Source organism: Hypoxylon trugodes (assembly GCF_022578975.1).
Source record: "Hypoxylon trugodes strain CBS 135444 unplaced genomic scaffold F4822scaffold_10, whole genome shotgun sequence".
In the NCBI taxonomy this organism is placed as follows: Eukaryota; Fungi; Ascomycota; class Sordariomycetes; order Xylariales; family Hypoxylaceae; genus Hypoxylon; species Hypoxylon trugodes.
In genome coordinates, this window is record NW_026250025.1 from 956,784 (window position 1) to 981,182 (window position 24,399).

Here is a 24,399-nt window from a genome sequence, read left to right on the forward strand (position 1 = left end):
TTCATAGACCCATCCGAATTCACTCTCTCATCCATTCTATAAAAAATCTAGTGATACCGCGATTTCAATTGTACCGTTTTAGAACTCATCGTCAAGACCCGGTGGTCGACCAGATGCGCCATACATATCCTCCGTGCCCGTAAATCCCATCCAGGGATTAAATATAAGGCCCGCGTCCTCCTGTCCTGCGTCTAGCGAAAAACCCGCCGTCGGTATTTGTCCATTTGCGGAGTTTGTTTGTCCCCCGACACCCCATCCTTGGTTTTTGGGTATATTGCTGGTGTTATTAGATATGGGGTTAGTGGGTTCGGGTATGCTAACGGCCTGGGAGTTGGTAGGAGGAGGTGGTGGTGGTCCGGCGATCTCGTTGCTGTCGTCGACGAAATCGGATTGGAGGAGCAGACTTTGGACTGAGAGGCGTTGGCGTGAACTTGCGTATTGAGAGACTTTGGTTGAGGGACGGGCTGAGGGGGGTGGGTCGGGTTCCGAGAGGGTTTCTTGGGTTTGGAGGGCTAGACGCACGGAGTAGCTTGCTATTAGGCGTTCGAGATCTTTGCGCTATAAGGGGTTAGTTTTCACGATTACATAGATTAGGAGGGGTGGGGGTATGGCGTACTAGGGGTTGTGTTGATGCAGAGTAAGGGAAGAATCGAGTTATTAGGTTAAGCGATAATTTAGCCTTGTTTATGGCGACGTCGAGGGTAGATGTCGCGCCGGGGATACGAGAGCCGAACATGACTAGACGCGCGCTTTCAAATGCGCAGACGGCGGCGTCGCGTTCGAGGAAACATGCGCTGTCCCCGTGGTTTGAGAAATCGGAAATTATTCGGATTATGCTTTCTGCGTGTTCGAAACATTTAACTTGCATGGCGATCCGGTTCCGTAGGCGGATTGCTATGAGTACGGGGGAAGGGGCTGCTTCGCTGTATCCGTCGAGTCCGAGGCGGTATAAGTCGCAGTGACATTGGTGCCATGATGTGTGTAGCATTAGAAATTGTGCTTGCCATTGACAGGAGGTTAGGTTTAATACGGAATATTGGTCAGATGGGCGAAGTGCGGATTTGAGCGATTCGAGTTCCTCCTCGAAACGTTGGATGCTACTGCCGATTGTTGAGGATAACTCTTCGCCTAAGCCGACTCGTCGGTTGAATCTATTCGATATTATGTCAGCTCAGGTATAGGGTAGAGGGACTCTAAGAGAGAGTAGGAGCGCAGGTTTACCTCATAACCGCTCTTCGTACGGATGTTAGACGGAGGAAAATCCCGCGTAGACCAATATCCGTTACGTGTTCGGATGATCCGAGCCCGGGTCGGAGTAAGCCAGTATGGATGTGACGGCCTGCTTCGAAATGCTCCTCATCGCAAGGTAGCTGGAGATGAATGGTTTCCTCCGGACATAATTCAAACTCCCTAAGTCCGACACAGAAGAAATCGTCAAGCAGGTACAGCGCCCAGAATAATCGTCGGCGTGCTTCTTGTGCGACGTCGGATAACTCCGGTCGTTCGTAGTTTAGACGGAGGGCCAAGGCTGTTCGAGCAGCAAGCGCGGCTAACATGAATGCCGTAGGAAACTCGCCGCTTTCGATTCTATACCGGATTACGAGGAGCAATGCCTGTAGATGAAAGATGGACGCCCGTCCTATCTGCTGTAATATTGACTGTTCGGCTTGTTGCACCCATAAATCGTGGCATAGAGAGGTGCGCTGAAGCTGCAATGCTGTAATTGCACAGATTGCTAGCTTCAAGGTCTCATTCATCGTCTGGTCTCTGCATCTTTGAAGAACAGTCGCTTTATGAAGGAAAGAGAACGACGGGAGAGGATAAAGATGTTGGAAGTAATCCTCCATCAAACCCATCGTTGTTTCATAATCAAGCGCACTCCCTTCTGTCGCTCCTACCATGCCAATATCCTGACCAGGCGATGCCGTCCCAACCCGTTCCACGGATCTGTCGTCGGCGTTAGACCCTTCAGCGAAATCATGACCGCGAGCGGTGGATCCTTGTCTCTTAGTCCTAGGATAAGTGCAAACCCGATTTCTCCGAACACAGCTAGAACAGCTGGGTAACTCGCCGAGGCAACGTGTTTTCTTAGAATGACATGGAATGCAGGCTTGCATCCGACGACGCCGTTCTGGTAGCTTCACGACGTATTGACCAGGCGATTTACCGGGTGCTTGCTGGAATGAACATTCAAAGCCGAGCCGGTCGCAATTCTGACAGATATCTGGTCTTCCATCGCAGCGTACCTAATAAATTGAGATATATGTATGAGTTTATTTTACAGTATAAAAGTGAGATATGAGTAAAGATATGGCTCACCTTTCTTATCCTGCATTGTGAACAAATGGCACGCTTCTTCAACGGATCCAAGACAGATACAGGTTTGGATATTGGCCCGGGCTTGATCTGCGGGCTCTGCGGATCGTGAAGGTCACCAGAAACCTGCAGTGGCCTCAGAGGCCGTAGAGCCTCGGTCATTGGTGGCAATAATGCTACCGACGACCCAAGGGTACCTACATGCCACGTGACTTGAAAAGGGTGCGTAAAGCCACCGAGATGCGCAAAGGCGACGAAAGATCGCAAGTGTTAGGTAGGTAGGTACTAGGTAATCTCGCAGCTCATTGGACCACAACCCCCTAACAAGAAAACTCGCAGCCAACACGGCCGTCAGCTGAGACGGGGGTGTGTTGATTGATTCGATTCGTATAACGCTTCGATCTTCTGATGTCCGAATGTCTCTTGTCCGCGGGAGCCAAGAGGTTGGGAAAGAGTAGATAGATCCAATCATCAACAGGTCAGACCGACAAAGCCGAGAACCGTGAGCGAGACGCAATGTCTTCCACTTGGCTGCAACCACACGGCGGAACTAGTAGGCGGGGAGGAATTCTATCTAATTAAATAAAATCACGGATGACAGGGTCCCTGTAGTTCCCTGTAGTAGTTCCAGGTAGTTCCCTGGTACGCCCTGCGGGGTGAAAGAAGAGGAATATCTAGGTAGTTTTGCGGGGTGTCCAATGAGAAATGTTGGTTACGTGGAAGCTAAGAGGTACGATATGTAACTAAGGTCAGGCTGTCTCCATCTACGGAGTAATAGGTGACAAGTATAGTCTAATCTAAGTTAGATTTTCTAGAGTATTATACATGATGCAGAGAAGAAAGTTGACCCAATCCTTCGGGACCTTCAAGAGGAAACGTACCCTTAAAATATGGCAAGTGACGGCATAGCATGGCATGTATGGTGTATTCTTCCCCCTTTTTTTACCTTGCTTCTTCAATCAACTGTATTATATGTGCTACGTAACCGGAAAGCCACCTGAGCTTTCTTCTAGGTACGAACAGCATTGTAGGATCATGCTATTTTGTAGGTAATAATATCTCGCGTCACGCCAAGCGAAGAAATTGGGACATGCTATTGGTCAAATACACAGGGATTCGAGCTCGCAATTCTTAGCGCATATGACACCAACAAGAACGGGAATTAAATCCCTACGATAGCTTCTGAACCATCCTTAACTAACCACTGCAAGTCAATAGCTTAGCGAGTTCGAATCATCTTGTTTCGGTATCCTAATTGTGTCTGTTGTATCCATGTAGAGGGATCCAGGCCTCCCTTGTACATCTGTCATATTACCCGATATGGCACAGTTCTTTATGTGATTTACTAGCGGCGGCCATACTCAATTAGTGCTAATAGCTGTTGAACACTAGCTATTCTATAAACGACGTTAGAAAAAAACATATGGATATAGACCGACGACTTACGAATAAGTACGTACATATATAACTAACTTATATATGTATATATATGCCAAGGTATCATATGGATGATGGCAATTGTTTGGTTTTTATGCTATCGCCTTTTCTGTCAGCTCCGTCATAGCTCATTTGTTCCGGTTACGATCGCCGAAGCTGAGAGTTGAGGTCGCATCGATATTAGACGACGCAACTTCGAAACTTCTTAGGAAGTAAACCCAGGCCTTTGCATTTTGAAACAACTATAAGCCAAGCCATGGGTGGAACATTAGGTGCCTTTAGGGCCTGGTATCTGGTCGCCCTCTGCTGTACGGGTAGTTTCTTATTCGCGTAAGTTGATTCTAACCACTCATCGAGGAATCTTTCGTGATACTCTTGATTGAAGTTGCACACATACATTTGCGGGTCCCATCTGTCAAATCAAGGCACTCAGCTTCACTCATCTTTTCCCATGGCTTTTCTTCCGTATCTAGGTAAATAGTTCCTCACTCTTGGTCTTTAGGTATGACACAGGTGTCGTCGGAGGCGTTTTATCGCTACAGTCCTTCCAAAATGATTTCCGTATCACCAAGTCGAATCAAACAAATGTCAGTTCCAACGCAACAAGTCTTCTCCAGGCCGGAGGTAAGTCAAAATCCACCCGCACTTCGTCAATGAGGTTGAAGGCTAAGGCAGCTGTTAATGAATTCATTAGCTTTCTTCTCTTGTTTCTTCGTCTGGCCTTTTACGGCCAAGTTTGGTCGTCGATGGTCGATCGCGTTAGCTTCGCTCATCTTCAATATCGGAGGTATCATTCAAGTCATCAATACGCACTCGCTGGCCGCCTTTTATGTCGCCCGTGTCATTTCTGGTGTTGGAGTAGGAATGGCTACCGTTATAATTCCAAGTAAGTTGCGCAGAGCTCTTCATATATCTCATCTATGCGTCTACGCGTCTCGTTCCCAAATGGCAGTCTCTAGCCAAGTATGCGAAAGAATGGTTATTAACTCGAGATAACTGTAGTGTATAGCGCGGAGATGGCGCCGAAAGAGATTAGGGGTCAATTAGGAAGCATGTTCCAATTCTTCTTCACACTGGGTGTAATGACGTCGTACTGGATTGACTATGCCGTATCGCTACACTTGGGCCCGACAACCCAACAATGGCAGATTCCCATCGGTCTTCAGGTCAGTAGCTGCATTTTTCTCTTAAGTTTCCTTTACCCCTTGCGCGCCCGACAAATCTCTTAGACGTTTTAATTGGAATACTAACTCGAAAGGTGCGAATAGCTCGTTCCCGGCGGCATACTAGGGTTAGGAATGTTACTCACGAAAGAGAGCACTCGATGGCTTGCCAAAAAGGGTAGATTGGAAGAGGCTATGGAATCACTCGTTTGGGTTCGTGGCGGGGACAGCGTCCAAGTAAAAGAAGAGTATGAAGCTCCACCTCTAGAGTATATCCGATTGGTATCTAACCGCCGGTCGCAGATTCGCGGAGATTATCGCAGGCATTCAAGAGGAAGAACGTGTTACTGAAGGCCTCACATGGAAAGAATACACCCTTCCAGTCAATCGCTTCCGTTTCCTCGTCGTTATCACGCTTCAGATAGGTATGGCCAGATTGCCCGGATCATCAATCTGACTATCGCTTACATTGTTCGCAGGTGTACAATTGACTGGAAACACCAGTTTGGCCTACTGTAAGTTGGTCCGCAGCGATTCAAAATTGTTCCGACAAGACTAACTCCCTCAGATGCTCCTCAAATCTTCAAAGCCGTCGGAGCTGGCGATCAGAGTCTCTTGATCAGCGGATTCTTCGGTGTCGTCAAGGTCGTTTCGTGCTTATTCTTCTTACTATTCCTTGTTGAGAGGATCGGTCGTCGCGGCTCTCTCTTCGGTGGGGCGTTCCTTATGGGTGCTTATATGCTTATCATAGCTTGCTTAACAGCTACTCATCCACCGGTCGCCGGTCAATCTCTGACAAGCACCGGTGCTGCAGCTGTAGCGATGGTTTATCTCGAAGCTAGTAAGTCTCTTTTGATCGGTATTATAACAAGTATCGGAACTACTACTAATATTTTCCGATTAGTGAGTTATAACATCTCGTGGGGACCTGTGCCTTGGGTAAGTAATGTCGTCGAACGGCCTTTGATCCTCTGTGGACATGGTTTAACCAATGGGCCCTTTAGTTATACATGAGTGAAATCTTCCCGTCCAGAATACGTGAAGCAGGCGTTGCAGGTAATGATCTCCCGTCCCCTTACGGACTTGTCAAGTCTAACTTCTATCAGTTGGAACGGCCACTCAATGGTTATTCAACTTTGTATTCTCCCAAATCACCCCACATGCCATAAATAATATCGGCTGGAGAACGTTCTTGATGTTTTGCATATTCAATTGGTCTTTGGTTATATATGCGTGGTTCGTTATTAAGGAGGTAAGTTATCGCGGACGGATCGACTTCTGGTTATTGCGCATACTAATGAGGCATAAAGACCAAGGGCAAGTCTCTAGAAGAAATGGAATCTCGTAAGCGGCTCAATATCGATTTTATCGTTACTGTTACTGACTTATGGTGCTTGCAGTATTTGGTTCTAGCGAGACTGCTATCGATGTCGAGAAAATCCACGAACAAGTACGAAATGATACGGCTCATACAGTAGACGAAAAGCACTAAAATATGAAGTACGGACTTATAATTGCTATGTATATATAGGTACACAGCGGAAAGCGTACCCGGGACGATCCTACACAGTAGGTACCTACTCATCCGATGCGCCATTACCATAGCCGGCAACTTTGGGTACTGGATGTGTGACCGGGATAAACCAATCAAGATGGCAATCTACCATTAATATAAGGTTACACATTATTAATGAAGTAATCGAGCTACTGCGAGGACATCCATGTACTACCCACAGCAGGAGATTATAAGATCAGATCTCAGTTGGTGGGTCAACCGGCAGGAAGTCTCGTTTTATAAGTGTGTCTCGGAGTATACTGTGTCCTCCACATAATTTAAATTTGATCATTCTTCTACACGATAAAAATATAGATGAGGAATACCTAGGTACCTATGTTCTACATCTGACTGAAGCATATCGTAATAATAACGGTTTTAAAACGCTCTCACGTCGCGATAGCAACCACCAGCTAGAATTCCTGCACTGAGTGACGTAACTAGTATCTCATCGTTATCTTTGATAAATTGTATATTCATTCAGATATATGATTTTGGCTTGGTAACGTGGGTTTGGTAAAGATTAGGCCTCTATGGGGTTACTATGAGTATTCCATGATTAAACCGCAGCTAGCCTTTAGCGACTAACGAAACCCTCCTATCTCCATGACGTCCCTTACGTGTAATAGATGAAATCAAGACAAGAATTTTTCATTTAAGATAAATTCATCTAACTTGGCGGGAATAGGCATGTCTCCAATGCCACTTACACAAGTGGCGCGGCGTGGCGCGGCGCGGGATTTTCGGTGTACATTTGATGCAGGCTGGGCTCGATAATTAATACAATATGAGATATATATATCGAATCAAGTTTACACCGTCGACTTGTCATATATTATGCCTGGAAGCCTATTATCATACGAATTGGTAGCCGAATTATGATCTATCTTTTAAGATAGCAGAAGCGCTTAAGTGAAGAAGACGGGATTATCCGTTTGTCAAGATCCAAACACGGACCTCCAAGGCTATCTAAGGTGGTCTCGCGGGCAACCCGGATGCATAGATCGCCGTAAATATCGACGTATCAGTCCGATGTCTTGCCTTAGCGCTGAAAAGGTGTGCGAATAATCCCGGTCATAACACCGTTCAAGTATGCCTTGCCTAGACATGGAACACGGGGAACACCCTTTACTTACAGATGATCACCCAGTCCCAGTTCCGGTAGATACCTAGATAGATAGAATAAACATGGCGTGCGCGGGGTGCTTTTGTTACCATGCGAAAAAGTAGTTGTTCCGCCAATGAATACATAGCAAGTAGATAATTATCGCACCACTGATAGTCGGACCGAATGTTGGCCCTGCATTTCGGTCAAGAAACGAAACAGATATCTTGGTAGCTGGGTATCTAGAGGTAGATTATTCAATTTCGACCCCGCCTACACCAAATTCCAAGCAGCTTCCTAGGAAGGAGATCGTGGAGTATTTTAATAATAATAAGTAGGGAAATATCAGATCGACATGATTAAGTAATTCAAGTCGCATAGAAAACGCATATCACTTACCCGTCGGAGAAAAAGAATCAATATGCCCACATGGCAAACTGGGCTCTGTTTCTACTCCGCCTTGTAAATCATTCCTTACTATGTTCTTGGACCTTACTATTCCACGAGAATAACAGCTTGGCGGCTCGGTAGGTAAAGCTTGTTTCGACGTCGATATCCTAAACATGTTTAACATTCCCCAGATGTTCCCCTTTTGTTGCTGCAGACCAAGCCCACGTTGTCACGTCTTGGTGTTGAACTTCTCCAAATCCGGTTGAGCCCGGATTCCCTCTTCTTCCTTATCTTTCCTGCGCCAAAACGTCCCGTGCGATTGGACTAGGGCCCTTGCTGCCCTCCACATACACCCTCCTTGCCTTATCACGAGTTGTCGCTCGACTATTCCCCCAATAACCCCCAAACCCCAAGAATCTTCTCTGTTGGTCATACTTCCCGTCTATACACCCATTCAATAACCTACATGGACATCTCATCAAGATGTCTGAGGAGCCGGCTGGGCAATGCTACCTTCCTCTATGGCCAAGGCTTACGTATCTCGCTTTAGCCAATGATCGTCGCGACAACTGACCTTGGCACGTTCCTGGGGTCGACCAACGTCGCTTTTTTGGCCCGCCGCCAGCCTTTGCTCGGAGTTGCATTGCTCATCCGGTTTAGCCTTGCCTGACAGGTTCACTGCCGAAATACGCTGGTATGGCCGGTTTAAACGTACCTAGACAGAGCCCACCAGTCCGTATCTCTCTATGAGACCTGGTCGGTCATGCAACGTACGCATACGTTCCTAGAGGAAAACGGAAGCTTGATTGCCCACTAGGTTAAACTGGGCAGATGATGCATTTCTTCTTGCATATCTCGACAGTCCCTTGGCAGCTGAGGCGGATTTCTTAAATACATCAGGAAGGTGCCTTTGCATTCTCATGTCACGACGACCATCTAGAACGCATCACATTCGATAAATGTTGGCGTAGTGGTGCTTTAAGGGAACTTCCATCGATTTGTCATTGACGATTAGGCCTCAACTTCGTATAGCCTGTCTCTCGTACCTGATATTCACAAGCTCATGCTAAGACTATATAATAAGGCTTGATATCCTCGCATTTCGATCACGTCTTCGAACACACCACTCCAACTCAAGCCACTCCAGAGAAGCCATCTGTCTCTACATTCCTCGTCCTGTTAAACACATAGTTTTACTCTTGATCCCTTCACTCGATTCAAGATGCAGATCCCCGTCGTCGCTGCTCTCTTGTGCGCCAACCTGGCCCTCGCTGCGCCAGGTACCGCTATGCGCCGTCAGAGACATGCTGAGAAAATTGCTGAGAGGAGAGTCGCTCGTACCGGAAACACCCTCCAGCCTGCTGAGGGCGACTTCAACATTGCCAGCACGAACGGCAGTGCTCACGTCGAGTACAGCTCTAACTGGGCTGGTGCTGTCCTTATTGGCACTGGCTACAAGACCGTCACCGGTAGCATCGTCGTTCCCACTCCCAAGGTCCCATCGGGTGGCAGCAGCTCTACAGAGTATTCCGCTTCCGCTTGGGTTGGTATCGACGGTGACACTTGTGAGACTGCTATCCTGCAGACTGGTGTCGACTTTACCATCCAGGGATCAAGTGTATCTTTTGATGCCTGGTGAGTGGCAATCCGACTACCCCTAAACCTAACCCTAAGCTAACTTAAAACCTCAGGTATGAGTGGTACCCCGACTACGCCTACGACTTTTCTGGCATCGATATCTCAGCTGGAGACACCGTCACCTTCGTACGTCTCGAAACTCCCTACTGTTAATCCCGTGACACTAACGAATAGATAGACTGTTACTGCCAGTAGCACTGCGGCCGGCACGGCTGTGATTGAGAACGAAACTACTGGACAGAAGGTCACTCACAGTTTCTCCGGGGAATCTGACAAGCTATGCCAGACTAACGCCGAGTGGATCGTAGAGGACTACTCCAGCGGTGGTAGCCTGGTTAGCTTCGCTGACTTCGGAACCGTGCAATTTACCGGCGCTTCCGTTAACGGCGGTACTGGTGTTAGCGGCGCTACCATCATCGACATTCAACAGAGCAGCAAGGTCTTGACGGACTGCTCGACCTCTGGATCTAGCACTGTTGTCTGCTCGTACACTGGTTAAGCTTAAGTGGGGACTTGGAGACTTGCCATTGTGGCTTCGAGAGACCTGGGCATCCTAATTCCACAATAAAATGCCCAGTTATCAATTATATAGCTTAGTTTAGGTACCTAAGTACTTATATTCGAACGTAATGTTTCAATATTGAACATCTAGCGACTACTTGAGTCATCAACCGCGACGCCAACTGAAACCCCGCGTAACCGCTTAGCACAATGAGGCTTATTATTGAACAACAAGTACAATCTCAACCTTTATATAAGCTTGATTTAAGCAGTATATACGGTCATGGCCCATTAAAATATCTTACTGTTTTGGGAATACCCCATTTTCCTATTGGATGCTTCGTAACCTAGTGGTAACTTTATCCAGATAGGTGGCCAATCAAACACTATATCAAAGCTAAAATCAAGTTCATCCAAAGTTAAATAATGCCGAGTGTACCTAAGCAGTATCACGAGTCTCTAGCTTTGTTGATTACTACGGGCCTGAGCCGTAAAATGGCAATTTTTACACCTGTCGGGAAGACCGTGCTGTGGACTTATGAGGAGCAATAGTCAAATTGACAGCAATCTTCTCAATTAATAGATTCCTCTGATACACATTGTGATCCAGACTCCAAATATGATATTCTATTCCACAATCCCTCACCTTCATCTGTTGGTCATTCAATTCGTATCGACATTCCGAACGCCTAGTCAATTTGTAGCTCCCGCGGTGCTATATGCACTTTTAATCCTGTAAGGAATACAATAGAACTGCATAGCATTAGTAAGTCTGACGCCCCTCATAAGGATCCCCGCGTTTGAAAACTTACCCGTAATTCTCCCCCAACTCCGTTACATCATCAGCTAATTTCATGTTGAAACACATGAGAAGAGTCGGGACAAGCTAAAATGGGTCAGTCGCTAAGTGGCAAACTAATGTCCAACAAAACATACCTTGTTAACCTCTAGCATGCTGATATCTAGCGAGAAATTGGCATTGGTTTTGTTGAAAGGCGGGATGTACTTACTTCTGCCCAGGCATACACGGGATCCTCCGCCGAAGACGAAGAAATATCGTTCTATTAACACGCACGGTTAGTAATTGGTTTCATATCATATTTTTAACATGAACGGGACCTACTCAGATTGCCTTCATTCTCCTTATCCAGCCACCTCTCTGGACGGAACTCATCGACATCTGGGCCCCAAATATCTGCTGAGCGATGTATGACCCAAGGACTCGATCCGACCACGGTCTAAGAAATTAGTATTCGTCGCAAGACGTCACTTCAAGAATGGGTCCTTACCCCAGCCGGTACAAAATGTCCATCAATTGTCATGCCACCCTCTGGCACATCTCGATCAAGGATATCACCGGTTGATGGGTATAGACGCATTGCTTCGTGGATGACGGCCTGAAGATACGGACTCGATTCCCCCTCCTTGAAGGTGGCGGGGTAGCTCAACGCACCCTTTCGTCGCATGTCATCTAGTTCGTCCACAAGGCGTTTATAGGCGGCAGGATGCTTCAATAGCATATAGAATATCGATCTCAATGACGTCGAGGTGGTATCAGATCCGGCAAAGACGTTACTAGTCATCATAAAGGATATGTTGATATCGTTAAGCTCAGGCTTCACCTTCTGTACCGAGAGAAGCTGGCTCGCAATATCCTTATAGTCACCGCCTCGCTCTACACGAGCCTTGATCTCTCGGCGGGCGAACTCGAAGAAATATGTGTTTCGATCATTGCTAGCCAACCAATTCCCAATTATTGGCATGAGTTTTTGGTGCGCATGAAATATAAAAGATGCATGTCTAGCCCATCCAATGGACTTCATAGCATTCTGGATTTTGAGGAATATCCCGCCGTCGTCTCCGGTCTCAATGTATCCAAATGGCCGTGAGAAACTTACGGCTCCAACAACATCTGAAGGTAAATATGTCAGCACTAGTTAATTTCATGAACCAGGGTCCTCGGTAGTAATTACCGAAGGCAAAAAGTTGCATCCAACTCCCCAAGTCAATCGGTTGGGATTTCAACCCCCTTAGTCGGTCTACCAGCTCCTTAATAACCGCATCGACATGAGGTTCAAGGTAAACCATGGAATCCATAGCATAAGCACGAGCTACTAGTCTACGCTGTTCCGAATGAATCTTTTCATTTCTCTCGCCTGCAAGGTCAAATGGTCGTTTGCCTTGGATCACACCGTATGATTTGGCCTTGTAAAATCGGTTCCCCGCCTCTGTAACGAGAATTAGTCAGACATCAGATGTAGCAAGAAGGCTGGAGTGTGAGTTGTACTATAAATTTGTTGAAATGCTGCAGCTTCTTCAACGCTCCTGTCAATAGCTCGTCAGCCGATTTTCGTTAAAAATCCTTAACATCATCAAATTGACTTACAAGACGTTTCGACCAATGCGAACAACTTTGCCATATTTCCTATGAAGAGCTATTAGGTCGCGATGGAGAGTCCCTTGATTTGCGAGGTGGGCATGATAGAGACCAGTGAGCTTGGCAATAAAAGGCCCTGGGATCCCGGCTAGAGGCGAAAAGAAGCATTGGTAGATAATATAGGCCCCTGTGATTATGGCTACGAAGCCAATAACGACGGGGGGAGTTGGGAGAAGCCGATCTTCTAGCATATTTCCTTTGATCTATTCCGAAGGTCAATGGCGACGATGGAGAAGTTTGTAGCAGTTGGGAACTCACTCATATTTATATCGGATATGTGCCGAGGCGAAGTTTTTACCACCCTTCCAACCAACACGTAAGTAGGGTATCAACCCATGAAGTAATGGTTCGAATAGCGGGGAACTTGGCGACACCGAGCGCTGGAACTCCATATCCAACGTACGCACCCAGCAATGATTCAGCGATTGCAAGAAACCGGGTCCCACATATAGATAAATCCTTCAGCGTTGAAGCCATTTTAAATCAAGCAGCTATTTGCCATTCAAAATCGAACTAAACTATTACAGCTGTTAGTAGTTGAGATCAGGAACAGATCCATGCCAAACAAATAATAATATTTCGTACCTTATTTAGAGATAATATTAGACAGATACCATTCTAGAATCTGTATAAGTTAGAACACAACATTCCAAACTCTTAGGCGTTGTACGAATTACGCTACTCGTTTAAAATGAATGAATCAGCGCGTTGCACCTATTACATACCTAGACAACTTGATTGGAAGAGGAAAAGACTATTTCCACCCTATTCGTCGTCGGAATACGATTGCCGGCCGGCATTTTATGTAGATAACCCCACATAGAAAAACCCAAGCAAATGCTGGTAACCTAAATGCAACCTCGTAGGAAAAATAGCGTCCATACTTCAAATCTGCGATGGTCGAGTGATCAACTTCTTATCTAATGAACCAATGATTCAGTTACTTATTCAGCGCGTTTTAAACGAAGGAAGCAATAAGAATGATAGATGGCGGCTGTGTATATTTATATATGTCGGTAAACATCACAGCTGCAAAAATTGGGTTGAAAAGTACTACCTACGTAAGCCGCTGACGAAATTGAATCATTGTACCGTGCTATTGTAGACAAAATACTATGTAAAAATACGGTGCGGTGGCGTTTCCTATCATGTCCGAGCTTCCGACTCCCCTCACCAAAGACCATATCAGCTCTATAACGCAGCTAGTATCATTGGAAACACTGCAAGACTCGGGTCGAAATTGTTACCCTGACGCGCCTGAAAATTGGTGTTCACGGGCACAGGGAGATGCCTTGGTGGTTCGATCGCTTCTTTTGGTAATTTATCGCCATAGAGCTTTCTCACAGCCCCCGGCTGGTGATATAGTGTAGGCCCAATGAACATCGAGTTTTGGCGACCGGCAACTTGAGATCTCCATTCAATATCGATTGGGGAGCCTTCCGGTCCAAAGTCCTGCCAGACGTATATCTTTAAATGTTTAGCAGTGAGCTGCACCGAGAAGTTAGTTGCGCAGTGAACGCAAGCGCCACTTCGTTCTCGTATGTCTTTCTCGGGCTTGAGCACCTTTTCAACAGCGGCCTCGAGGGAGCACGGGTATTCCCACTGCTGCGAACTTGTGAAGCAATTCATCTCGAGATGCGGGCAGATAATTTGGTAACCAATGTCGCGAAGTGATATATCTTTGCAGCTCCTATCATAAAACCAGGCAGACAACAGTAAGAATCTGAATTTGCCATCATTGCCCCTGGGGGCAGAAGGAAGCATGGCTAATGGAGGTCAGCGTGTCGTAGTCCTTGATGCGATGAAGAGCCATGCATTTCTCGCACGCCCATTGCTCTGGTAAAGCCCTGGCCCGGCCGATTAGGTATTCCAAGTATTCCGCATGAGAAAGATGCGAGATACCTGCTTGTCTTTTGAGGGTAGCGCGTGTCGAACTACATGCCTGGGAAAATAGCTCGATATCTGCAGGGGAAAGGGACTCTGCTATGAGGCAGATCACCTTCGGAGGCAAGCGCAGAAGTGGACTACCTTTGATTTGTTTCCCACGGAGACATTTCCTTAGTAAGCTAAGCATCGTGGATGTGTGGCGCGGTTTGAAATCTTAGGTAGGTAGGTAGATGCTTTATTGGTACTTTGTCGAAGGATGGTGGGTGTGTTTAATGTGTAGGTAGATGATGGATGAGACTTTGGTTAAGGTATGTTGTCGAATGAAAGTAGAGAAGAGGTGATTTATTAGTGACTTTTCGAAAAATGTGTCTTTGGATTAGCGCTTTAGTTTTACTGTGGAAGAGAGTTGGACTTTTATATGTTTTGCGAAGAATTATGCCTGAACTGAGTTTTACGCTCAGACTGAGTGTATACTTAAGTTTAATGGGATGCCTCTACCCTCGGGAACCTCATATAGTGGAAAGGTAAATACCCGTAGAAGGGACGCTATGGAGCCGTAGCTCGAACATTAATAGCCCATTAACTATACCGACATGTGTTGACGGCATCATCATGTTGCCTCCTATACCTGCCTATATGGTATAGTCACCTCTTCCTTCTAGAACATATATGCTTATGGAAGCAAACAGCGCTAATTAGATTACCTAGTTGTTGCTTCGGTTGCCTGCTGACTCTATTCTCCTTCTTCGCCACCCTTTTGGGAGCGCCTCTTCTGGTTCCTGTCTCGCATGTAGTGTCTTCAGGATCCCTGCCTCCTGAGGGATTCTCGAAGATGGTTGCTTGCTTAAGGTGGATTACTTCGCCGAGCTGCTAGATGTCGAGTTTTCTCGGGTCTTCTTTAACTTTGGGATAACCGCCTGAGTAGGCGCGGACGAAGCACGAGCGTTCAGAACATGGGCAATCTGAGGAGTGGTAGTCTTCGAGGTGTCAACCTTTCTGACAGTCCTTCTTCTTCTTTACCCCTTTCCTTCCTTCTCACTTTAATCCAAATTACTTAGGTAGGTAATACGTTAACAGTATCGAACCCTAGTAGGTATCATATAGTACAGTGTTTCAGCCACTGTCTAAATATTCAAGAACTTAGGCTTACTAGAGCCATTCGTCCTTAATACAGCAACGAGACCTCTCCTCCAAATTATACATCCCCATCACTTATCATCCTTTAAATCGAAGCTTCATAACCAATTAATTAGTGCTTATTGGCATCGTATACCTAGCCTATAGGCCATACCTATATGTCATGTGACAACTGTGCCGTACGCTTTAAAAAGCTCCTTTCCTTTTCAAACCAACAACGAATTTGCATATCCTTACCTTCATTTACTTACCTCTACATATACACATACATCAAGAATGGCTTTGCAGAGATCATTAACCCGGGCTTCACTCGGCGCGAGAGTGATTCAAAGGCCAATTCGGTCTCGTTTGGCTCCTTTAGTACTTACCTACCGGCCCCATTTAAGGCGGTCTCTTAAATCCGATATCTCCATCTCAACGAATCAACAGACTTCTTTTTCATCGTCTTCTTCTTCTTCTTCCTCTTCCTCTTCCTCTTCCTCTTCCTCTTCTTTCTCTTCCCCTTCTTCTTCTTCTTCTTCTCCTTACAGTAATACCAGCTTAGGAAAACCTCAAACTGGTAGCTCTGGACCGTAAGAAAATGATAATCTTGGCGGTTTGCGGAGTTAACCTTCGAATAGATACACAACCGCATTTGCCTTATTCGAAGCACTCTGGGAAGCCGGTATAACAGCATGTTTCGTAAACGTCGGGTCCGACCACCCGTCGATTATAGAAGCCATCGTGAAAGGCAAGAGAGAACGGCTAGACACATGGCCGAGGATCATCACTTGCCCCTCAGAAATCACGGCAATCTCCATGGCCGACGGCTACGCCCGAGTAACGGGGAAGCCGCAAGCCGTCCTAGTCCATGTAGATGTAGGAACGCAGGCTCTGGGACAGGGTATTCACAACGCAAGCGTCGGCCGCGCTCCGGTGTTTATCTTCGCCGGTTTATGCCCGTACACGGAGTCCGGAGAATTGACGGGCTCTCGCACGGAGTACATGCACTGGCTGCAAGAAGCGCCGGATCAAAAAGCCATTGTGCGACAATACTGCAGGTATACCGGTGAAGTGCACACCGGTCTGAATATTAAGCAGACCATTGGCCGCGCTCTTCAATTCGCCAGTAGCTCGCCTAAAGGCCCAACTTATGTTGCTAGTGCGCGAGAGGTCCTAGCCCAAGAAATCCAACCATATTCATTGGAGCAAGAGAAATGGGTGCCGATAGGACCAAGCGCACTCCCATCGGACGCCGTTCACGATATCGCTACGGCGCTCGTGCACGCTGAGCGTCCACTTATCATCACTGGATACTCCGGTCGCGACCGCCGAACACCGGAGCTTCTCGTAGCTCTCGCCGATCTAATCCCCGGTATCCGCGTCCACGATACCGGCGGCAGCGACATGTGCTTCCCCTTTTCTCACATCGCATCTGAGGGCTTTCGCCTCGGTGCCGACGATTGTACCAAAGACAGTGACGCGATCTTTTTGCTTGATTGCGACATTCCATGGATCCCATCCCGTAACCCACCTCCCAAAGACGCTAAGATATATCATGTAGACTGTGATCCTTTGAATCAACAGATTCCTGTTTCTTTCTTCCCTGCTCACGGGCGTTGGAAGGCGGAGAGCTTTACTGCACTTACGCAATTAGTTAACCATATCAAGAGTGACGCTTCGTTAACGGAGACACTTCGAGATCCGAAATATATAGCTCGCAGAGATGCACGCGCCGAAATCCATAAATCTCGTCTAGCTAATATCGCATCGCAGGTTCGTTTAGGCGATGAAGAGGCGTTGAACGCAAATAATATCGGAAGTCTCCTAAAAACAACGCTACCAGAGTCAACAACATTCGTCGTCGAAGCGGTCACAGCATCTCATGTCCTTTCTGATCAATTACAACCTAGCCGGCCGGGAAGCTGGATTAATTGCGGTGGTACGGGTATAGGATGGAGTAACGGCGCAGCGCTTGGCGTGAAAATGGCCCTAGCAGACCTGGAGAAAGCCGGGGGAAGTAGGCCGAGCCTCGTATGCCATATAGTTGGCGACGGGAGCTTCATGTGCGCTGCCCCATCCAGTGCGTTATGGGTCGCTAGCAAGTACGAGATTCCAATCTTGACGATTGTTCTGAATAACGGGGGTAAGTCGCATCTCATGTACCCCGGACTGAGCTGGATGCATCGTAAACCGTTCATCTCCATCTCCCCAGCTTTTCGCTAACATGGTTTTTTCCTAGGTTGGAAAGCTCCCCGCAACTCTACGGAGCTTCTATACCCTTCTGGCCTGAATAAATCCGCATCCGACGACGAGATCAACGTCTCTTTCCGCCCTACACCCAATTACGCCGCTCTAGCGGAGGCAGCATCGGGGTCGGAGGTTGGTTGGAGTAATAGCACCGAGAGCGCGGAGGCGTGGATAAAAGGTGTACGAGTTAGAACAGTAGCGGACTTCAAGAAGGCTCTTGATTCTGCGAATTCAAGAGTGGTGGAAAACAAGAAAGGAATGCTACTCGAGGTAGTAATGTAAGCTCAACGGACCGAGCTATCCATAACTGCCATGATAATTCAGCAATAATATTCGACCAAATATTATTAAATTCGCCGGCGCTTTGATAATATACGCGTAATGTGTTCACGGCAACGTCTTGGTAGTGCCATTACCTTAATGGAATCGGAGTGGCAATTGGAAGCGTTGAATAAAATGTCCGTGATATTGAACGAAACCTCTAGGATGTAATGGTGTTTTGCTCAAATGTAGTTAGATACGATCGGTACGTACGTCAATGTCCTCCAAAATGCACATACATACCACCGAGAGTCATGTAAAACCAGATAGGTCCGTCCGCGATCACACCGGAGCTACCTAGGTACTGAGTGTGCAGGCTGGGCGGACAGCGAGTCAGTCTTATCGACCGGTAACTTGCGGGGTCCCCACGTGCTTAGCCAATGATGGTTAATGGACCGGGAATGGCTGTGACCATTTTGTGACTAGTACGATCTAGTACGATGCTGTATGACGATCGTTTATGCACGAATTCCGCTTCGTCAGGGGGGTGAGCTGAGCTTCCTTTATGGTGGCTGGCTGGTTTCTGCTAAGGGGTAATGTAACGCTGACAAGGGTGGCGGAGTTGGCGGCGGGCACAGCACAGTAACTGGTGTCGGCGGCTCTAGGTCCTGTTCGGTGGTTCTTAAAAAGAAAGTCGACTGTCGTTCAAATTCGGCCCGTTAATGGTTGAGAATGATTGGAATATGGTTGGACGAAGAGGAAATGCGATCGTCATCAACATCATGTGAAGCCCCATCGACGAGCTATATTTAATATGAATGTAGGTGCCAGATTAGCTAGGTGGTTTTTCTGAGATGTCTCTGTGTCGCGATACACATTGCTGCCCCTCACGAAGATAGGTGATCAATCGCCCACGATAGCTGCAATCATGTATACCTCGTGGACTTCGCTGGCTTTATTGTCGCAGCTGGTTTCCCTGGCGCTATCGGCGGATGTGGATGATTGGAAAACTCGAAACATCTACTTCGCTTTGACGGACCGGATAGCTCGCAGCAGCGATGATACGGGAGGCGATGCATGTGGTGATCTCTCCACCTACTGTGGTGGTACCTTTCAAGGTCTCCAGTCTAAGCTCGACTACATCGCTGGCATGGGTTTTGATGCCATCTGGATTACTCCTGTCGTAGCAAGTAGGTCCTAGCCCGTACAGTGCCCCCCTTCCGGAGTGTTAGGCTAATGCGCGAATGCTAGACACCGACGGTGGTTACCACGGATATTGGGCTTCTGACTTGTAGGTTACCCGACCTTGTCTTGCGATTGAAATGATGATCCTTGAAACTAACCATTTCACTACCCGCATAGATACAGTATCAATTCCAATCACGGTACGGCGGACGACCTCAAGGCCTTAGTCAGTGCTGCACACGAGAAGGTATGTCTTAGACCACCACGACGTGTACCGATAAAAATACTAATACGCGACGAATAGGGAATTTATATGATGATTGATGTAGTCGCAAACCACGTTGGCCCAGTTGCTCTCTCGGACCACCAACCAGAGCCACTGAACCAGGATAGTTCCTATCATTCACAATGCGAAATCGACTATTCCAACCAAGACAGCGTCGAGAATTGCTGGATAGCCAATCTCCCCGATCTTAACACGGAAAGTTCCGATGTCCAGAAGGTCTACCAGGATTGGGTGAGCTGGCTTGTGACGGAATACAGCTTCGACGGAGTGCGCATTGACACCGTTAAACACGTCGAAAAGGACTACTGGCCAGGATTCTCTTCCGCTGCTGGGGTGTACACGATCGGCGAGGTCTTCGACGGCGACCCGTCTTACGTCTCGGGTTATGCTAGCCTTATGTCCGGGTTGTTGAACTACCCCATGTACTATCCGATGAACAACTTCTACCAGCAGACCGGTTCGAGCCAGGCCATTGTGGATATGTATGATCAGATCAGCTCGATGTTCCCAGACCCAACGGCGTTGGGCTCGTTCTTAGACAATCACGATAACGCGCGATGGTTGAACACCAAAAACGATCTATCGCTCCTTAAGAACGCCCTCGCTTATGTCATTCTCGCTCGAGGTGTTCCAATTGTGTATTACGGCACGGAGCAAGCTTTCTCGGGTGGTGCCGATCCGGCTAATCGTGAGGACCTCTGGCGGAGCGGGTTTAATACCGATTCCGAAATTTACCAGGCCATTACTAAGTTATCTGCGGCGAGAAAAGCGGCGGGTGGTCTTGCCGGTAATGATCAGACTCATCTGTATGTGGCGGATACTGCTTACGCCTGGAGCCGAGAGGGAGGCGATCTGGTTGTTCTCACGACTAACAGCGGCCTCGGTTCTAGTGGAAATTTCTGTTTCGATACTCAGGTTGCTAATAAGGCTTGGAATAACACTTTTGGGTCTGGTTCGTATACTTCGGACGGAAGTGGAAATGTCTGTGTCGATGTTACCAACGGCGAGCCTGTCGTATTAGTCGCTTCTTGAAGTTATTCATAGCAGATTAAAAAATTGAACTCTCGGACGCCCAGCTCATGTATACAATATGCGTCATTGAATAGGATATAGAATCCAGAGTATTCCAGCATCCAATGCGGATCGAAATGAAAGACTCAGCTGAGTTGCCCCGCGTGTGGATCGGGGGCTGGAAGAAATGCTTGGCGTTTCTTCTCGGTCCCGATCATAAATAGTGCGAATACCCGATACGGGACCGAGCTTATTGTACAATAGACATGTTATAAATATGATGCTTTGCCGCAAGGAGGTTCCATAGTAATAGGACTCTATAGAATTAAAAAAATAAGAGTGTTCATGCTGTCTTCGGGGGTGGTTATCAAGTACACGGTGATATGGTAGGGCCCAGGGATTAAAGGACTCTCAATTCACCGACGGCAGTTCGACGGCTTAGCGGAAGAAGAGGGAAGGGAAAGGATGGTCATGTTTAATATAGCAAGCTCAATTGGTCGGTCATTTATCCCGTTCTTCGTGTGTAAGCACTGCCTGACGTAGGAGGCTTCGGACTCGGACCTTGAGATTTCGCCGTGTGTTCCGCAGCATGTACTTTGAAGGCTGTTGGTCTTCCGAACACCGATGTAAATCAGTCGATAGATTCTCGTAGCGCATCTGCCTAAGCTATAAATAAATATATCTTATGAATATATTAAAGAAGAGCGAGGCTTTGAATTTCCATCGTTAGTTTTGAAATTCTTGAACTTCATAATCTTCATTTCCTAGCACAGTGTTGATAAAAGTGGGCTGGCTGTTTGTCGATTATATACATGATTGAGGTTGCTTGTTTGAGCATTGACATTTAATTAACCCATTGTGCAACATTGATTCAGCTGGGTACTTAGGGGAAGTCCGTTTGGAAGTCCTCGAAATCATTTATTCATCTATTTTCTCTATTGATTTCTAGTTGTCATAACAGCATCACGCCACACAGCGTCGCATCACATCGAGCCGTCCGGGAAAATGAGTTATAGAATATTCGCTATACCTCGTCTGTATAGAGGAATAACTGGCGTTGCGGTTGCTAGTACTGGATTTGGATTATACTACACGTATATGAGGAGTGTTGTTCAGGCCGACTCAGGGGCCCCTAAGCCCGCCTTCGGTTCCGGCCCAGCATTTTTATCTCTAGAGCTTGAAAGCACCGAAGCCATAAACCACAATACCAAGCGACTACGTTTTAAGCTACCCTCGCCAGATAATGTCAGTGGGCTGACTTTAACTTGTAAGTGGTCCCATATGGCGTGGTGAACCCGCCAGCTCTTCATCCTTCGTTGTTACTAACCCATTTGAGATAGCCGCTCTCCTAACCTTCTCATGGCCTAAGGGACATACACTTCCAGTGTTGCGGCCCTATACCCCTATTAACTCCTTAGGTGAGCAGTTATAAGCCTTATATCGGCTCCGAACTTACTCTAACTCCCTTGAATAGATGAGCAAGGCGCCATAGAGCTCCTAGTGAAGAAATACCCAAACGGCAAGCAAAGTACACACATACATTCATTGCAGCCGGGGGATTCACTGCGCTTCATTACACGTCTGCCGGGATATAAATGGCTACCGAATAAGCACCCGGAGATTACCCTCATCGCCGGAGGTGCCGGCATCACCCCCGTGTACCAACTCATCCAAGGCATCTTGCAGAACCCGGAAGACCGCACCAAGATCACACTGGTATTCGGAGTTAACACAGACGCCGACTTACTTCTGAAGAAGGAACTGAGCGAGTACGAGGCTCGCTTCCCGGGTCGCTTCAAAGCGGTATATACAGTCAGCCAGCCCGTGACTGGATCGCCATTCCGACAGGGCTATGTCACGAAAGAGCTACTCAGCGAGGTAGCACCCCCGTCGAGCGATTCTAAGGTCTTCGTCTGCGGCCCGCCCCCGATGGAGAACACCCTTGTTGGTAGTAAACGAAAGCCGGGGGTACTGGAAGAACTTGGTTATCGGAAGGACCAGATCCATAAGTTCTGAGCGAATAGACTAATTAAAAGAGATATCCTGTCGTGGTAAACTAGGTCCCTATTCCTCCCTCCATTGGTTAATAGAAATACATTATACGAAGTCAAGATCCGCTTCAAGACCATCGAACCAGTAGTCCTTAGGAGGCAGGTAACGCACCACAGCATCACTCGTTCCCTTTTTCTTCCCAATCGCCTTGAATGCCTGGTGCGTAGCTTGAGTAGCTCGCCAATCGCCCATGCGAATATATACCCTCCATGAATTTGTCCTGTGAGTAAATTCATCCTCCCAATCCTCGGTAATGCTATTAGGTGCCATACAACATACCTCAAAAAGCTCCATTTCCCTAGGGTTTAATTCGTCTATCTCTAACAGTGCCGTCCGTAGCGCCTGCATACGGGAACATGCTTCCGCAAACGCTTGAAACAGAGCGTTTATGTTCTTATCTTCTAAAGCAACCTCGCATCGGGTCCAGCCGCAGAAAATAGCATCGAAGTAATCGTCATGGTAACAGTCAGCTTCTAACCGTTCCTCTTTGGTGGCGCTATAGCCTACTAGAAGTCTATGGAGGTTATCGTCCGGTAGTGGGGGGTTGTCGAGTTCATCCACCCCGAAATTGTTGTCCTCGAGGCAAACCCGGGAACAGTTCCTCGTAATATGCTGTATAGCACGGCTTACGGAGTCATCATCCTCTTCATGTTCAATGAATCGAGGAAGAGGCTGGAAAGCGAAGGTATTTGGGGACTTGAGCCTGCAGATGAACTTCTTAGTAGAATTTGGGAGAACTGCATCTGGATGTTCTTGAACGGTTTTAACCAGCCCGTCTCGATATATTTGGTCCAAGTAATAATACCGCCCCCAATTATCGGAGCTTTGAAAGAGATCCCAACTAATCTCCAGAGCGTTGACCATCTTGCTGCTGAGTAGAACGGCAACCTGAGGGCTCCACATGCGAGATATCCTATGACCAATCCAAAAACTACGTACGCATGGCAGCGGTGGGAAGTTGATTGCGTCAGAGGTGAGGCTTAGCAGCGAGAATTGAAAGCGCCCATCAAGCAAATCTAAACCGAAGTCTTGATTGGGTCGCCTGTCTCGAATTTCAGAGGGCGAATACGACCCATAGATTTCTAGGTCAATATATGGAGTTGATGATGCCATATTTTGTTTCTGGTCCGCTGCGAGGATATTAAATACCCGTCTGAACATCGCCGTCGCGGCTTTGTTGTTTGTCCTTCGATCTTCATCTGTCTCGTACTCAAAGAATAACTCACGAGGATAGGATGGTAGGACAATATCGAGCTCGAGGTATCGAAGATAACGGCGCTGTCTTGGAGTTAGAATGCGCTCGAAGGTATCGAGTTCTAAATTATGAGTATCAAGGTGAAGAGACTTGAAGGTGTAGCGCTCAACAGCGAGCTGGAATTTGCGTGATACGGTAGACAGTGCCGGGAAGGCTGATGGGAGAACATCAGTTTCAGTTTCAAGGGATTGAGCACCGTCTCTGCTAATTCGCCGCCCTGCAAAGGAGACAATGTAATCATAGACTTCCTGGGGACATTTATCCATGGCTATACATTGCTCTACCCTACTGCGATGTTCTATGTTCCGTCAAACGAATTCCTCAAGGCAAAAGAAAGCCGAACAGCCCCAAGGGACTCACAAATATATAATACCTATTGATAAATAGAGTACCTCGCTTATAGGCATAGGACGTATACCCTCTCATTAGTTATATAAAGTATACGTGAAGAGGTTAACAGTACAACAGCTTAGGTAATTATAGATAGTTTAATATTAACATTAACGGTTACAGTACCTGAGCGTGGACGATCTAATATAGTACGGTGAACTAGC

The 24,399-nt window shown here is 47.1% G+C and overlaps 9 protein-coding genes across 9 annotated transcripts; 5 read left to right on the forward strand and 4 right to left on the reverse strand.

Annotated features, from left to right (window-relative positions):
• Positions 1-78: 78 nt before the first annotated feature.
• On the reverse strand, positions 79-2,478 carry F4822DRAFT_433914 (fungal-specific transcription factor domain-containing protein; the record flags this gene model as incomplete). Its single annotated transcript, XM_051461911.1, has 4 exons — positions 79-558; positions 617-1,151; positions 1,222-2,246; positions 2,320-2,478. 4 exons carry the CDS (start codon positions 2,476-2,478, stop codon positions 79-81), a joined length of 2,199 nt encoding a protein of 732 aa, XP_051309738.1.
• A 1,531-nt stretch (positions 2,479-4,009) lies between these two features.
• Positions 4,010-6,408, forward strand: F4822DRAFT_433915 (putative MFS sugar transporter; the record flags this gene model as incomplete). Its single annotated transcript, XM_051461912.1, has 13 exons — positions 4,010-4,083; positions 4,256-4,377; positions 4,448-4,639; positions 4,756-4,919; positions 5,022-5,164; positions 5,220-5,341; positions 5,396-5,431; positions 5,485-5,757; positions 5,821-5,855; positions 5,921-5,972; positions 6,023-6,168; positions 6,227-6,260; positions 6,317-6,408. 13 exons carry the CDS (start codon positions 4,010-4,012, stop codon positions 6,406-6,408), a joined length of 1,485 nt encoding a protein of 494 aa, XP_051309739.1.
• A 2,780-nt stretch (positions 6,409-9,188) lies between these two features.
• F4822DRAFT_433916 (peptidase A4 family-domain-containing protein) lies at positions 9,189-10,103 on the forward strand (the record flags this gene model as incomplete). Its single annotated transcript, XM_051461913.1, has 3 exons — positions 9,189-9,601; positions 9,658-9,730; positions 9,783-10,103. 3 exons carry the CDS (start codon positions 9,189-9,191, stop codon positions 10,101-10,103), a joined length of 807 nt encoding a protein of 268 aa, XP_051309740.1.
• A 321-nt stretch (positions 10,104-10,424) lies between these two features.
• Positions 10,425-13,047, reverse strand: F4822DRAFT_56969 (cytochrome P450). Its single transcript, XM_051463671.1, has 10 exons — positions 12,801-13,047; positions 12,492-12,745; positions 12,393-12,430; positions 12,079-12,333; positions 11,395-12,017; positions 11,229-11,343; positions 11,116-11,166; positions 11,042-11,067; positions 10,918-10,991; positions 10,425-10,858 (listed from the first exon to the last, which is right to left on the reverse strand). Exons 2-10 carry the CDS (start codon positions 12,731-12,733, stop codon positions 10,795-10,797), a joined length of 1,488 nt encoding a protein of 495 aa, XP_051309741.1. The 5' UTR covers positions 12,734-12,745; positions 12,801-13,047; the 3' UTR covers positions 10,425-10,794.
• Positions 13,048-13,733: 686 nt separating this feature from the next.
• F4822DRAFT_433918 (uncharacterized protein) lies at positions 13,734-14,171 on the reverse strand (the record flags this gene model as incomplete). The annotated part of the gene is made up of 1 exon (XM_051461914.1): positions 13,734-14,171. One exon carries the CDS (start codon positions 14,169-14,171, stop codon positions 13,734-13,736), a length of 438 nt encoding a protein of 145 aa, XP_051309742.1.
• Positions 14,172-15,842: 1,671 nt separating this feature from the next.
• F4822DRAFT_438700 (putative thiamine pyrophosphate enzyme) lies at positions 15,843-18,077 on the forward strand (the record flags this gene model as incomplete). The annotated part of the gene is made up of 4 exons (XM_051462549.1): positions 15,843-15,887; positions 15,996-16,138; positions 16,187-17,691; positions 17,788-18,077. 4 exons carry the CDS (start codon positions 15,843-15,845, stop codon positions 18,075-18,077), a joined length of 1,983 nt encoding a protein of 660 aa, XP_051309743.1.
• Positions 18,078-18,531: 454 nt separating this feature from the next.
• On the forward strand, positions 18,532-21,211 carry F4822DRAFT_57032 (glycoside hydrolase family 13 protein). The gene is made up of 4 exons (XM_051463672.1): positions 18,532-19,246; positions 19,308-19,347; positions 19,419-19,488; positions 19,546-21,211. Exons 1-4 carry the CDS (start codon positions 18,985-18,987, stop codon positions 20,557-20,559), a joined length of 1,386 nt encoding a protein of 461 aa, XP_051309744.1. The 5' UTR covers positions 18,532-18,984; the 3' UTR covers positions 20,560-21,211.
• A 158-nt stretch (positions 21,212-21,369) lies between these two features.
• Positions 21,370-22,595, forward strand: F4822DRAFT_56942 (NADH-cytochrome b5 reductase). Its single transcript, XM_051463670.1, has 3 exons — positions 21,370-21,805; positions 21,879-21,956; positions 22,013-22,595. Exons 1-3 carry the CDS (start codon positions 21,544-21,546, stop codon positions 22,552-22,554), a joined length of 882 nt encoding a protein of 293 aa, XP_051309745.1. The 5' UTR covers positions 21,370-21,543; the 3' UTR covers positions 22,555-22,595.
• F4822DRAFT_57269 (uncharacterized protein) lies at positions 22,261-24,318 on the reverse strand. Its single transcript, XM_051463673.1, has 2 exons — positions 24,219-24,318; positions 22,261-24,143 (listed from the first exon to the last, which is right to left on the reverse strand). Exons 1-2 carry the CDS (start codon positions 24,250-24,252, stop codon positions 22,636-22,638), a joined length of 1,542 nt encoding a protein of 513 aa, XP_051309746.1. The 5' UTR covers positions 24,253-24,318; the 3' UTR covers positions 22,261-22,635.
• Between the last annotated feature and the right edge of the window lie 81 nt (positions 24,319-24,399).